A 13,872-nucleotide genomic window follows, 5' to 3' on the forward strand; every position below is an offset into this window, starting at 1 on the left:
AGGGAATTCCCGTCGTCAGCTGATTCGTGGGTTTCTCCCCACGCCGTCATACCTGCGCTGATCTATAAATCATCCAAACGGACCAGAAGACGGAAGTCGCTGTTCACGCGCAGCTGCGGGCTGTTGTCAGATCTGCGTTACTGACAATGACGTCACTGCAAGGAAACGGAAACCTCATTGAAGTCCTACCAAGTCACTAATGCATCAAGTTTATTATAATTAGTATAGTTAAGACAGGAAGTGATACACATGGGCTTCCAAATTACAAAGTGTACGTTATAAAAAAAAATACATAAAAAAAACTTGAAAACGTTTTCAGCAAAAAATGAAACATAAGAAAAATGTATGCAAGTATTTATCATCTATTTTGAATTTGAAAGCAAGCATGGAGTTTAATTAGATGTACTGAGTAAGTCCCGATGTCTTTGGATGGTTTAGTTCAAATTATCAACAACAGAAGTGTTGCCAAATGGCGAGTAAATTAAAAATAAACCTTATTTTAAAAGTATGTTGTTTTTTTAAGTTTTGTTGCTTTGTTGCATCGCGCATTACTTTGTGTCGTTACGAGATTAAATTTTTTAAATAAAACAAAATATGAATGAATGAATGAATGAATGAATGAATGAATGAATGAATGAATGAATGAATGAATGAATGAATGAATGAATGAATGAATGACTGAATTTATTTCGAACATGTATATAAAAATAAAAATAAAAAATAAACAGCAACATCTTCATATGCACATAGGTTCGAAAAAGGAGTCGGAAGAAGTATACACTTTTTCCTAGTTCCTACCCCTTTATAACTCTATGAATTTACATTATTGCTATTATTATATCTACACAATATCTAGATAAATATAGTCTATATACAGTAAATACTACATAAATATGCCTATTATTACATAATTATCCATATACGTATATAGAAAATATAAATATTACATACATATTATATCAATATATAGAAAATACAAATATTAATTAATATTAATATTATACATCTATATAAATATACACTATATATACTACATACATATCCCTATAAATATGCTACATACATATATTACATACCCTCTCAACATATAATATATACTACATAAATATCCACATAAATATCTAAACTTATCTTAAGCAAGTATAATATACAATTTTTCCCTATTTTATTTGTTTATCACACACCTCGTTAACCCATTTCCTCTTCCATCCAAATAAAGTTACAGTAGTGTGCTTTTATTTTGAAAATACCGCCCGGAAGTCTCCCTTCCGTCCTCCTGCGTGAGTTTTATTTATTATTCTCCTGAAACTAAACCCTGAACATTCAGGCTGGTCGACACATCTACCTGTCTCCTCCGCTCTTTCTGCGTGTTTTCAGAGTCGTGTTTCCTTCCTCCGCTGACAGGTGAGTAGAAAACATCTGAACTTGTTCATTACTTTACTGTGACGCAGTTTGGCGTTTGCCCAAGTTATGATAAGTTAGTGTTTGGAGCCGCTCAGGTCAGCTGAGCGCAGAGAGAACACACCAAACAGTCCCAATGTCGCAGATAAACTAGTGTAAAGGTTAGCCGGGTTATCCCCGGGTGAACGTCTGAAAGTGATATTAAGGTGCTGTCATTTATGTCAAGTCATCCACGGAGTGCGGAAGCAGTCGGTACTTCACTTTCTGTTTTCTCTCATTACAGTGTAATTATGATTATTGATGAGGTCATGTGTTTCCTCTCAGATGCGTCACAAGTCCAAGTTACGTCCGGTATTTGTTTACATGTTTTACTGACCAAAGACCAATTAGAACGAGATTATATGCTATTAACAGTATATATCTGTATATTTGTACTCATTGTTGACGTCCACTTTGCTTCAGAATGTCAAATTCTACTTTAAACTGCGATGAAACCATCAAACTGGGATTTTTTTTCATTCTCTAGTTTTTGCTTATTCTCACAACAAGAAAAGGTGTTATGTTTTGTTCAAATTTGAATTAAACGTAATATTTATCTCTCAGCCCCTTAATGTGGGTAATCATTATAAACTGTCAGAGTTTATGTAGAGTTTATGTAGAGTACGGTTGTAAGAAAAACTGAACCACAGAAACCGAAAGTCTGAACTAAATGTAATTAAAGTGGAGAAGTTTAAATTGGAGCTTCAGCGCCCCCTAGCGGCAGCGCGGGGAATCACAGTCACTACTGTATATACTGTACATGCTTAACACTGACAAGTTCCCAGTTAATATATATATATATATTTATATATACATACATACGTACATACGTACATACGTACATACATACATACATACATACAGAGTATGACATCTTTGCATACATACATATATTTATTCAACATTTAATTGGTTATATCAGATGTACCCAATATAGTGGCCAGTGAGCATATATTGCCTTAGTAGAGCAACGTTTTTATTGGCACAAGTAAATTACTGGATTGTCTTTGTGCATCATTGTGAGTGCTTTTGAAAATTTTAAGGGCAAATCAGCAATATACATAAAATTTGTATAGTCTTAGAAGTTTCTTTAGATTAAAGTGTATTATTAAATTAAGAAGTAGGGCTGCATGATATAAAAAAGACCAAATACATTATTGACATTTAGTGTTAACGCACAGTTCTTGGAAAATAATTGTTTTATTTATTTATATATATATATATATATATATATAAATTATTATAATTTTTTTAAATACTGTGCAGCCCTAATGTCTTACTCTTAATACAAAAATAGTTTGTAATGTTGATAATAGATACTGTGTACAGATGTTAAATAAAATGTGTTGCTGTCACTTTAAAGCCCACCGTCTGAAAGGCCCATTGTCCTCTGATTGGTCAAACATGCCCAAGGACTGTGACAGGTACTCACCCTTTGTCCAGCATGTCCAACGAGCTTACTGGGATGGAGACTAGTGAAAGTAGACAAGCGGTTCAAGAGCAGTGTCTTTGTGGGGGTAGAATTACTCCTTTTAGGCTTAGTGAATTTGCGGACTTTTCCAGGCTGAAATAGCTACGTTACACACGAAAGAAAACTTTAAAATCACAACAAGGTATACAGTACTTCAATAAAAAATAGTTTCAGAACATCGTTCTAAGGCCGATCTGTTTCTTCTCAGCATCATGGCGTCCGGTGGCCCCATGATGAACGGAGACATCTCCCGCACTGCCAATCAGTCGGGCACGCTGGAGGAAACCCTGCAGCAGATGAACATCCTCATCCAGGAGAACAGAGAGCTGAAAGGTGAGAGGACTGTATGGAAGTTTCTTAACCCTGCAAGGCATCTCGTTTGGTTTTAGCCTGAAGACGATTTCATTTACGTTTATTATACTGTGTCCCAGAGGCCCTGCGTCAGACCAACATGACGATGAAGGACCGTTTCGAGGGTCTGTCTGCATGGAGGGAGAAGCAGCAGCAAGAGCGGAACTTCCTGCAGAGCCGGCTTGAAGAAGCTCGGGACGGCATGGAGACGCTGACCCTCCAAAACCAGGATCTCAGTAAGAGGCTGGAGGAGTCTGAGAAGACCGGAGGAACTCCTGGAGGAGGCCAGGTGAGGCGGGCTACCCGTTAGTCATGTCCACCTGCTGTACTAGATGATGCTTCTATCAAACTGTTCTGCAGCTAAATCAACTCTGTATTTCTCCAATCAGAATGAGTTGGATATCCTGCGAGCCCAGATACTCCGTCTCCAGGCAGAGAAGAACGACCTGGTGGCTCTGAACTCTGAGCTGCAGCTGAAGGCGGAGCAGGATTCCCAAGACGACTCGTTCATCGAGATCATCAAGGTGTCGGTGAGGAGAGAGACGACCAGAGCAGCAGATTCCTAGTAAAGGCTTCATCCTCAGATGAGACCCGTTTGATATTTTTCCTTTCAGGATGGAGGCGTCAACGGTGTGAACGAGGCATGCGCTGCTGAACGCAGCAGACGTCAAGATCTGAGCATGACGGCGTCCCGGCTGGAGTGCGAGGAGGCAACGGTCAGCCAGCTGCTGCAGTCCCTGAGGAACGAGACGCAGCGCTGCGAACAGATGCAGGCCGAGCTGCAAGAGCGCGCTGCCAGGTAGAGAGCAGCCTCGTCAGGGAAAACCTCCCTCTTTTAACGAGCTAATTACGATCTAGTTATAAGTTGCTGCTTCCAGGACTCCCCTTAATGTCATTGCTGAATAATGTTTTAGATTATAGCCATGACAAAAGTTATATGTTGTATAAAAGTTACTTTTTGTGAACATATTGGTTGAGATTTGTCATTTTACCAAACAGAATCACAGAGTTGGAGAGAAGGAACTCCGTTGAGGATGAATCAACGCAGACGGCTCAGATGGAGACTAAAGACGATTCTGCAAAGGAAGACAAGGTTCTAACCGAGGAGAAAAAATGTTTTGTTTTGTTTTGTTTTTCTTCCGTTTCTCTCGTTCCTCCTGTGACGTTTGTGTGGGGTTGTGGAACCATTTCAGGCAGCGTCTGAGGTGGAGAATCTGAAATCTCAGATGAGGGCGCTCTTCAAAGAGTTGCAGCAGGCCCAGAGCAAACTGGATGAAGCAGAAGGCATGAAGAAGAACCTGCAGGACAGGTCGGCTCCACAGATGCTGTCAGACTTTTACTAGCAAATCACCCCTCAAAGAAGGTTATGAAAATGATTCCCATGTAATATAATAAACATATATCAACTGACGACTTTTCCGTGCAGATGTCGGGAGATGGAGCAGGATGTGGCGACCCTGAACGCCCAGCTGGTGGAGAAACAAGCCGTCCAGGCAGAGAACGACCGGCTGAAGCTGCAGCTGAGCAGCGCGGAGAACCAGAACCAGATGGAGCAGAAGAAGGCCGACGAGGAAAGGTCAGATAATACAGAGAAATGAAAATGCCAACAGAACCAGGTTGTACCTGTAAAGAGCACTTGGCATTAGCATTGACACAGTCGCTTATCTTTCACAGGAAAACCCTGTCGCAGCTGAAGGACGCCTACACCAAACTATTTGAAGACTACAACGAGCTGAAGGAGGAGAAGAAGAAGAAAGAGGTGTGTTTTTGCAGCAGTAAGAGAACATGTATCGTTGGGTTAGAAGCGTTTAACAGACGTCAGAAACATTTGACCCTGCAGTCTCAGCTGGTACAGAGAGAGCTGGTGGACGAGATGCAGCAGCGCCTGACGGCTGCTGAGGAGGCGCTGGCGGCAAAGCAGAACAAGATCGACGACATGAAGCAGGACATCTTCCAGAAAGAGAAGGAGCTGGAGACCATCTCTGTCTTCCAGGCTCAGGTGAGGAGCGATGCACACCAGGGGCCTCATGTACTAAGAGTGCGTGGATTTCAACTTGAATCCGTGCGTGGAATTAACAAGAACGCAAAAATTCATATGTACAAAACTGTGCGTACGCCCAAATCCACGCAGGTTTCTCTGTACATCCCAATCAGCGTGGATTTTAGCGCGCATGCGCGGGAGCACAACACTCCGCCCCGTCTCCTCCCTCAAATATATGTTTGAATATGATAATGAAGATAATTGTCCATTAAAAAACGCTCATCCTAACAAGAAATGTGCAAAAACAGGTAAAACTATATAAAAAAAAAAAATCGGCTCTGAGCTGGAATAAATAATTCATTTTGGAGCATTTCTTCCGATTTCAGCTGGTGTCGGACTCCAGTCCTCGAGGGCCGGTGTCCCTGCAGGTTTTAGATGTTTCCCTGCTTCATTGCACCATGATACAAGTGACTGTGTCATCAACAGAACTATCCAGACTTTGATGACAAGTTGGTGACGATGATTAATTAGAATCAGGTGTGTTAAAGCAGGGAAACAACTAAAACATGCAGGACACCGGTCCTTCTGGGATTCAGTTTGACACCTACATTATGGTGTTCTTTGCGTTGCGTTGCGTTCCGTGAAGAGTTGTGGTTTTTTTCATGATCGTACGGGGTTGTTAATGTTTATGGGCAGCGTTAGTGCATCATTACACTCTGCTTTTCTTGTTTGTAATTTAAGAACCGACACCAGAATTTTTGGTGGATGAAAAACGGCTCCTCGTTCCGCTTTATTGTCATGCTGACGCATTAAGACCAATGTACACGTTTATTGTCCGCGATCACCTCTCTCATAAGTATAATGTGAACAACATGGATTTATATTTGAAACATGAAGCTTCACGATCTGATTCCTCCGCTGCAGAAATAAAGACAATTTGTGCCGACAGGATTATCGAGGTGCAAACGTGAGAAATAAAGAGACCGGTCTGGGTCCCGGTCCATCCGCAGGAGGAGAGACCGGTCTAGATCCGTGTCGTGCCAAAAAGTGATTGCCTGCCAGAAACTGATTTCTCCCCTGAAAATGGGTCTTTTTACCTGCCAAATATTGATTGAAGGCCAAATACAGTTAATGAAAGGTTGAACCGGTTTTTGCTGCAAAATTAATTTTAATGTATTTCTGTCCAGACACAGTTATGGGATGTTTAAGATCTGGCTTTTATCTCGATGTATTCGTCCCATACGGTCGTCATGGTGACAGGGGTCCGACCTGTCAGGAGCTCCAGCTGAAAGATCATGTTGGTCTGAACCGGAGCAGCTGGTCCAGTTCAGGGCAGAGATCCAGAAGATCCTCTTGGTACCTGAACCAGCTGATGGTCCAGTTTTAGTCCTGGACCAGCAGATCGGTGTGGGGCCTGAGGACTCGCTCCTGATCCTGCCATCAGCAGGTTCCTCTAACGGAGCCAAAGCTCCATCGGGATTTGCAGGTTCCATCGTTGAGCTCCTTTAGTTGTTTGTTCAGATCATGTGGTTGATTGTGAGATTGTTGCAGCTCCACTCATGTGTAACTTATCTGGTGATGTCGGGACTGTCATGTCCTTCACGTGGTCGTGAATTTATTGTTGACGTTACGTTTCCTCATATTCTGCACTTCACTGCATCACCAGTGAGTGTCGCCAACGGACAAAACCTCAGAAAAGTGCGTACAACAGCCTTGATGTGTGAGTGAAGGACCGCAGCTTTCTAGGTTCACGTCATTCTTTGTACATCCGACCGTGAGCGTTGAAAGTGGCGTACGCACGTTTTTTGTGCGCCGCACTCTTAGTACATAAGGCCCCAGGTCCCATTGATCTGAGAGAGAGTTCATACAAGCAGGTTTAAAATTATGTTTCAGGAATGTATATTTATGTCCTGATGGCAGTTACAGAGGAAATGACAAAAACACGAGTTAGAAAGACAATTCCAGTCTGGTTGTAAAGTTTTACAACAGTTAAGTTGTTTCACACACTCACATCTCATGTCCTTGTAGTTTGCTTTCAATGAAAGAAACAGAATCAGTGAAAGCTTTGCTAAAAGTCTCTCAAGCATTTCAGGTATGCAGTTATACTGTTGTACTCGAGCGCGGTGGTTATGGCGGTGCTCTGGTTCTCTGCAGGCGGAGGTTTATTCCTCAGACTTCTACGCGGAGCGAGCTGCGAGGGAGAAGCTGCACGAGGAGAGGGAGCGTCTGGCTGCTCAGCTGGAGTACGTGAAGAAGATGAACACCCAGCTGCAGGACGACATGGACTCGCTGGGCCGGTATGACGTCACACAGGACACGGCGAGCAGTCATGGAGCTGCATACGAGGCACCGCTTAAACAACGTAGTATAAACCGTTGACTGGTCCAGCAGCTGTGGTTGGAGCGTAATACGCCTCCGTGACACGGCTACACTACGGCACAAATGGGAGTTGGTCATGTGACCTCCTGCTACAATATTACATCATGGTGCTTAAGACTGTTGTCCACTTACTGCACACATGTATACTACTTTTTACCAAAATCAGTTTGTATTTTTTAGTTTTGTATCCATTTAGAGAAAAAGACCAGGTTTGCTTTTCCCATGCTTTTATTTGTGTTCATGTTGCCATTGAGACCACATAAAAATTGCTCCGGTCTCACTAATAAAAGCAGATTATTAGTGGATTTTGTAAAGCATTCACAAATTATTTTTTTTTTCCCCCTAAAGAATCTTTGGTTGGTATCTTTATATTTTAAAAACCTGTTAGTTCTGTCAGGGTGTGTGGACTTCTTATGTCTTTACCTTCAGAGGGTTTTGAAGATCAATGTTCTGCTCTTCTTCTCCAGGAAGGAGACACCACTTGATTGTGAATTGAAACATTCATAAAATTTACGACATTAACTTCCCAATGATGTTTCTGAAACAATCTGGCAAATATTATGGGAATCCTTTGCGAATGCCTTGTTATATTCAATAAGAAACATGCTGGGAAATTTTAAAAAGTCATAATTCACCTGAAGTGAGGCATAAATGGTCCTGATTTTGCTGATCAGACACCTTTTATCCGTCTCTCTCCTCAGGCGCTCACTGAATGAAATGCAGAAGAGACACCTGGCACCTGGAGGAAACCCACACGGAGCAGGAGCATCTCTAGTTGGCCGAGGTAAAAACGAATACATAAACAGCAGTGCGGAGATCTGTCTATAAGCAGGTTCAAGTGGTGACCAACGTCTCCCCCGCAGGTGCCGACTGGCAGCGTCAGGGCAGCATTCCCGAGCACGCCTGCCCCAAGTGCAACGAGATCATGCCCGACCTGGACTCCCTGCAGATCCACATCATGGACTGCATCAACTAGACCTCCGTCACTACACTGCAAAAACTTAACAAGAATATTTGTCTTATTTCTAGTTAAAATGTCTAATTTTTAGTCAAGAAAATCTCAAGACTCATTACTGGAAAAAACAACAATTTTCACCTGTTTCAAGTAGATTTTCACTTAAAATAAGTTGAAAAATCTGCCAGTGGAACAAGATTTTTTTGCTTGTAATGAGAAAATAAATCTTGTCCCACTGGCAGATTTTTCTACTTATTTCAAGTGAAAATTTACTTGAAACAGGTGAAAATTGTCAAATAACAAGATATGTATCTGGTGATGACTCTTGTTTTAAGTGTAATGAGATTTTTTGACTAAAAATTTGACATTTTAACTAGAAATAAGGCAAATATTCCTGGTAAGATTTTGAGTTTTTGCAGTGTAAGCTTTCACAACTACTGCTGCATTAGCACCTTAACACCAGTCTTCCTCTGCTTTGACCTGACACCTCTCCTCACATCCCAGACGAGCTCGGTAACGTTAATGGTAGGATGGGAATGTTTTGCTTGGGGGAGGATTTACACCGAGGGACATGGAAGTCTGGCTATCCATATGTCAGTTCTAGTTTGATGAATGTTTGAATTTAGCTGTAAACCAAGAGGAGCCACTAACATAAAGAAGGATTATCATAGATAAGCTTCCTCCTATGGGGTTTTCCTCCGTGCCGTCTGGAGTATCATCTATCTATTGCTGTGATGTGAAGGATTGAAACATCCCAGGGTGGATTGAGGAGAATAAAAAAAAGAATACATTAAAGGGGACCTATTATGGCATCTAATACCTATTTTAAACAGGCCTTGAATGTCTTAAAAACAAGCTTTTGATTGAATGGGTCCCCTTTAAATGGAGAAGTCAGAAAACAAATTACTATTTCTTTTAAAATTTTACATAATTTATATGATTTTATCTCCCTGTATTATCCTCCTCTGTGTTATTTCTCTTCTGGGTGTATTTTTATTGAAAACCAAAGTGTAGTTTTTTGCTCTTGATACTGTCATTTCCGAGTCTGTCAGTCTAGCGATTAGACGGTGCCAAACATTCTGACCTGGGATCTCATGGATCAGTTACACAGAAGCACTCAAAACAATCATGATATTTTAACAGCCGTCTGCCTGTCATACACATTTATTAACTAACCAAAGTTGAGCCTTTTCAAGTTAAATGTATTTACAAAGTATTTAGTTGTTGATTTTCTCAGTGGCTTCCTTTTTCAAATGAAAATTGAATTCCTCTTAGACAGATTTTTCTCTGTATGTTTTATCTGAAGTCAGTGCGAAGAGGAGCCTGTACCATGTCGACTCTTTATTATAAAGATATACAATATATTCTATTTTCCTTCTGCTGATAATATGTGGTGATTCAGATATATTTAACTTGTTGACTAACCTGAAAGAGGCCTGTTGCCGATGCTGTGATTTATGGATTTTAAAGAAATTATGTTGTTGTTACTCTGTAGAGCAAATAAAATTTGTGAATTTCAGTCTGCTGTTTCTCCAGCGCGATGCGACGCACCACCTCCGACGGTGTTTAACAAATATTTCAATCAGTAACAAAAATCAAGGACTTTGATGCAGAAAGTGGTTCAAACCTATTTGAGCATTTTTTTTTCCTCGTTTCATTCTTGACACAAACCACCTTCATGGAAAAAAACACTAAAAATGTTATGTTCTGATGCATTCACATCATTTTAAGACATAAGACAATTTTAAGACTGATATAGACCAAATCATCAATAAATCAATCTTTATTTGTATGGCTCTTTTAAAACAAGCCGGCTTGAACAAAGTGCTTCACAATTTAAAAAAAAAAAAAAAGAAAAGTGGACTACAAAAAATGATAATTAAAAAAAAAACCCTGAGGGGTAATACTAAGTACTTCTTCATTCTTCCATGGGATTTATGAGGTTACGTTGCAGCCAAGAGAAATCTATAAGACCTCTATAAAAAATAATTTGGGAGTATGCAGGTCTGGAGCCATGATGTGTATGTCAACACAATGCCATAAGGGAAAGACACAGGCAATGACTTAAGAGTAGCAATTGCTGCTGCGTATCAGATAATGGTTAGAAAACATTTTCTGAATAATTTGGAGGTCCTGAGCATTTCAGGCATCTTTCCCCCAAAGTGAGAGCCTGGCCTGCATTGCTCAGAAATACAAATGAACTCAAAAGCCACATCTTTTTTTAAATTCAAGGAGAAAACGACCCCCAATCAATTATTACATAAACAATGAAATGTTAACACACACCTAGGTGTGGAGAAACCCATACCTGGCCACACATAACAAATTCAGTCTGGCATCCAAATACCTTTCATAGCTTTTCACGAAGGATGTTCTGCCGAGATGTCCTACCTCGGCGAGATGTCCTACCTTGCCGAGGTGTCCTACCTCGGCAGAAAATACTACCATACGATCCCCGATTCTTTTATCTCAGTTTCCTATTTTTCAAAACCTTTTTCATGCAAATAGACGATTTAACAACAGGAAGTCAGAATGTGCGTCCACATAGATCTATGTGTAAGACGCTTAGGCGGAAGAAAAAAACCCGACAAATCACGCTTCCGCATAGATATTGGCAGGTAGGATGATTTGACAGATGAAAATACCCCGTCAGATCACGCTTCTACATAGACATCAACATTTATCTATGTGGAAGCGTGATCTCACAGGGTATTTTTATCTGTCAAATCATCCTACCTGCATGTATCTATGTGGAAGCGTGATCTCACAGGTTATTTTCATCTGTCAAATCATCCTACCTGCATTTATCTATGTGGAAGCGTGATCTCACAGGTTATTTTCATCTGTCAAATCATCCTACCTGCATTTATCTATGTGGAAGCGTGATCTCACAGGGTATTTTTATCTGTCAAATCATCCTACCTGCATTTATCTATGTGGAAGCGTGATCTCACAGGTTATTTTCATCTGTCAAATCATCCTACCTGCATTTATCTATGTGGAAGCGTGATCTCACAGGTTATTTTCATCTGTCAAATCATCCTACCTGCATTTATTTATGTGGAAGCGTGATCTCACAGGGTATTTTTATCTGTCAAATCATCCTACCTGCATGTATCTATGTGGAAGCGTGATCTCACAGGGTATTTTCATCTGTCAAATAGTCCTACATGCATTTATCTATGTAGAAGCACATAGATATCATGTAGCACGATTTGGCAGATGAAAATACCCCGTCAAATCATGCTGTCACATACACGCATGCGGATAGAACTGCCTGTATCTCACCTTGTTGTGTTTCAATACATTTTCAAACTACATATATCTATTTTTTATCACTAATTTCTTTTTGAAAAGAAGTAAATGCACATTCCCAGGAATTATCATAAAGAAAAGGTTTATACAAAGTTTCATATTCATCAGATTTTCAGATCCATCTGAATGCAGCAGTAGTCTCGATGTGAGAAATCAACCTGTGCAAAAAAAGTGAATATCAGTGGATATGAGGGGTGGGGTAGTAGTTGGGGGTAAAATGAAGATGCAGTAGAAAATCAGCAACCTTGGTAAAGGAAGCTGGAATTGTGATTGGGGCAGCCACAGACCCACAAAGACACTGCTGGCCATTAAACATTCCTTTTTTATTCTGCATTTATTCAATGCCAAGCATTTTGGACAGGTGTAATTTTCTTCGTCGGTGTACTTGGCCCATTCCAAATGGGCCCACCGATGACAAGTCCCACACTGCACCTAGTGAGAAAACATAACACAAACAATACAATTTAAAAAACTTTACATTCATAAAGTCATTTCACATAAAACAATTATAATTCTTTTATAAAAATGTTTACCATTCCAATCATTCAGCAGTCAATCAGCAGTGTAGGCATCTCTGTTGTTCTTACATTTCTACATTTTGTAGCATGCGCACCTACCAAGCACCTACCAAGCCACCTATCAAGCATCCATTATGAAATGTGTATTTAAAAGTACACTTTATTATGTGTACAGAAAAAAACAGTAGTTGTAGTAGTCATTGTAATTACCACATTGTGGCAACAGATTATCCAAGCATTTTTACACAGACCCGGATTTTGTAGTAGCTACAGGCAATCTGCTTCCTGTATTCATGCAAAGCCTCCGCTGTGGTGACGACCTCTGTGGATTCCTCAGTGATGAAGTTTTCTGCAAACTGAAACGCAGTGTTTTTATCCACATTCACATAGTCACCAAGTTGGAAGAAGAGGACATTCATTTGGTAATAATCTATCTAGTCATATATATAGTCAGATATTCAGGTAACGTAACTAATCATTTGTAAAGCACTCTTCTCAGCACTGGTAAATAGAGCGCTTCATAGAATATATAAACCAAAATAAAAAATCATCCCAAAAAATAACAGTAAACCTATAATATTTAGGATATGCAAAAATAGGATTAATAAATAATAATAGGTCGAGGAACTACCTGGTTGACGATGGTTCAGGAGCTAGAAGAGAATAGGTTTCTGACAAAGACTGACAGACAGACTTATTATATTATTTATTATATTATAGCATATTATATATCATGCACATATTATATATAACATATGACAGCAATACATGCATTATTATTATCATTATTATTATTAGTAGTAGTAGTAGTAGTAGTATTATTATTACCATTGTTATTACTATTATTATTTTTGCACTACCCTACTATTTACTCATATTTACATCTCTTATAGGGCGTTGCAACACGGTAGTTTATATTCAATTAACAAAAGTCATGCAAAGGCTGGCCGACACGCACGCAAACATGAAAAACTACAAGAAAGTTGGAATTTGGTTGTAGGAAACACTAAATTCGCACGCAAACATGAAAAACTACAATTTGGTTGCAGGAAACAATAAATTCTTACCGTTTTCACAGTTTTCTTCTTAAACAGCTGATCGGTAGGACGATTCCGTGTTGTTTTAGTCAAGTTGACGCTGTTGACTCGTGCGCATGCGCGCGCATGCGCAGTGACGCAAAGTAGGACATCTCGCCGGGTAGGATAATTTGACAGAACAAGGACATATTTAGTCAGAAATGGCTGTAAGACGTCTCAAACTGAAGCTGTGAGTTTGAGAATGGTGTAACGCGCGATAGGCCTTGTGCCATTCAAACGTACATTTGTAAATAAATTACACTCAAAAACCCTTCGATGACATTACCATAGAAGTGGGCATGCAATATCTAGACTGAGAGCTCAAAGTTGAATGCACATCATAACGAGCAGTGTTATTCTAAAATACTTATATGTTAGGACTCAGA

General features: G+C 40.0%; 1 protein-coding gene and 1 long non-coding RNA gene across 2 annotated transcripts; one reads left to right on the forward strand and one right to left on the reverse strand.

Annotated features, from left to right (window-relative positions):
• The first annotated feature begins 1,269 nt into the window (after positions 1-1,269).
• On the forward strand, positions 1,270-8,694 carry optn (optineurin). Its single transcript, XM_061714299.1, has 13 exons — positions 1,270-1,404; positions 3,120-3,244; positions 3,343-3,551; positions 3,652-3,792; positions 3,877-4,061; positions 4,262-4,355; positions 4,456-4,571; positions 4,689-4,838; positions 4,937-5,021; positions 5,103-5,261; positions 7,398-7,540; positions 8,324-8,406; positions 8,486-8,694. Exons 2-13 carry the CDS (start codon positions 3,124-3,126, stop codon positions 8,596-8,598), a joined length of 1,599 nt encoding a protein of 532 aa, XP_061570283.1. The 5' UTR covers positions 1,270-1,404; positions 3,120-3,123; the 3' UTR covers positions 8,599-8,694.
• A 3,516-nt stretch (positions 8,695-12,210) lies between these two features.
• On the reverse strand, positions 12,211-13,579 carry LOC133424378 (uncharacterized). The gene is made up of 3 exons (XR_009770869.1): positions 13,478-13,579; positions 12,621-12,766; positions 12,211-12,324 (listed from the first exon to the last, which is right to left on the reverse strand). It is a non-coding gene; the product is annotated as an uncharacterized LOC133424378 (long non-coding RNA).
• Between the last annotated feature and the right edge of the window lie 293 nt (positions 13,580-13,872).

This window comes from Cololabis saira, chromosome 23, assembly GCF_033807715.1.
Source record: "Cololabis saira isolate AMF1-May2022 chromosome 23, fColSai1.1, whole genome shotgun sequence".
Classification (NCBI taxonomy): domain Eukaryota; kingdom Metazoa; phylum Chordata; class Actinopteri; order Beloniformes; family Belonidae; genus Cololabis; species Cololabis saira.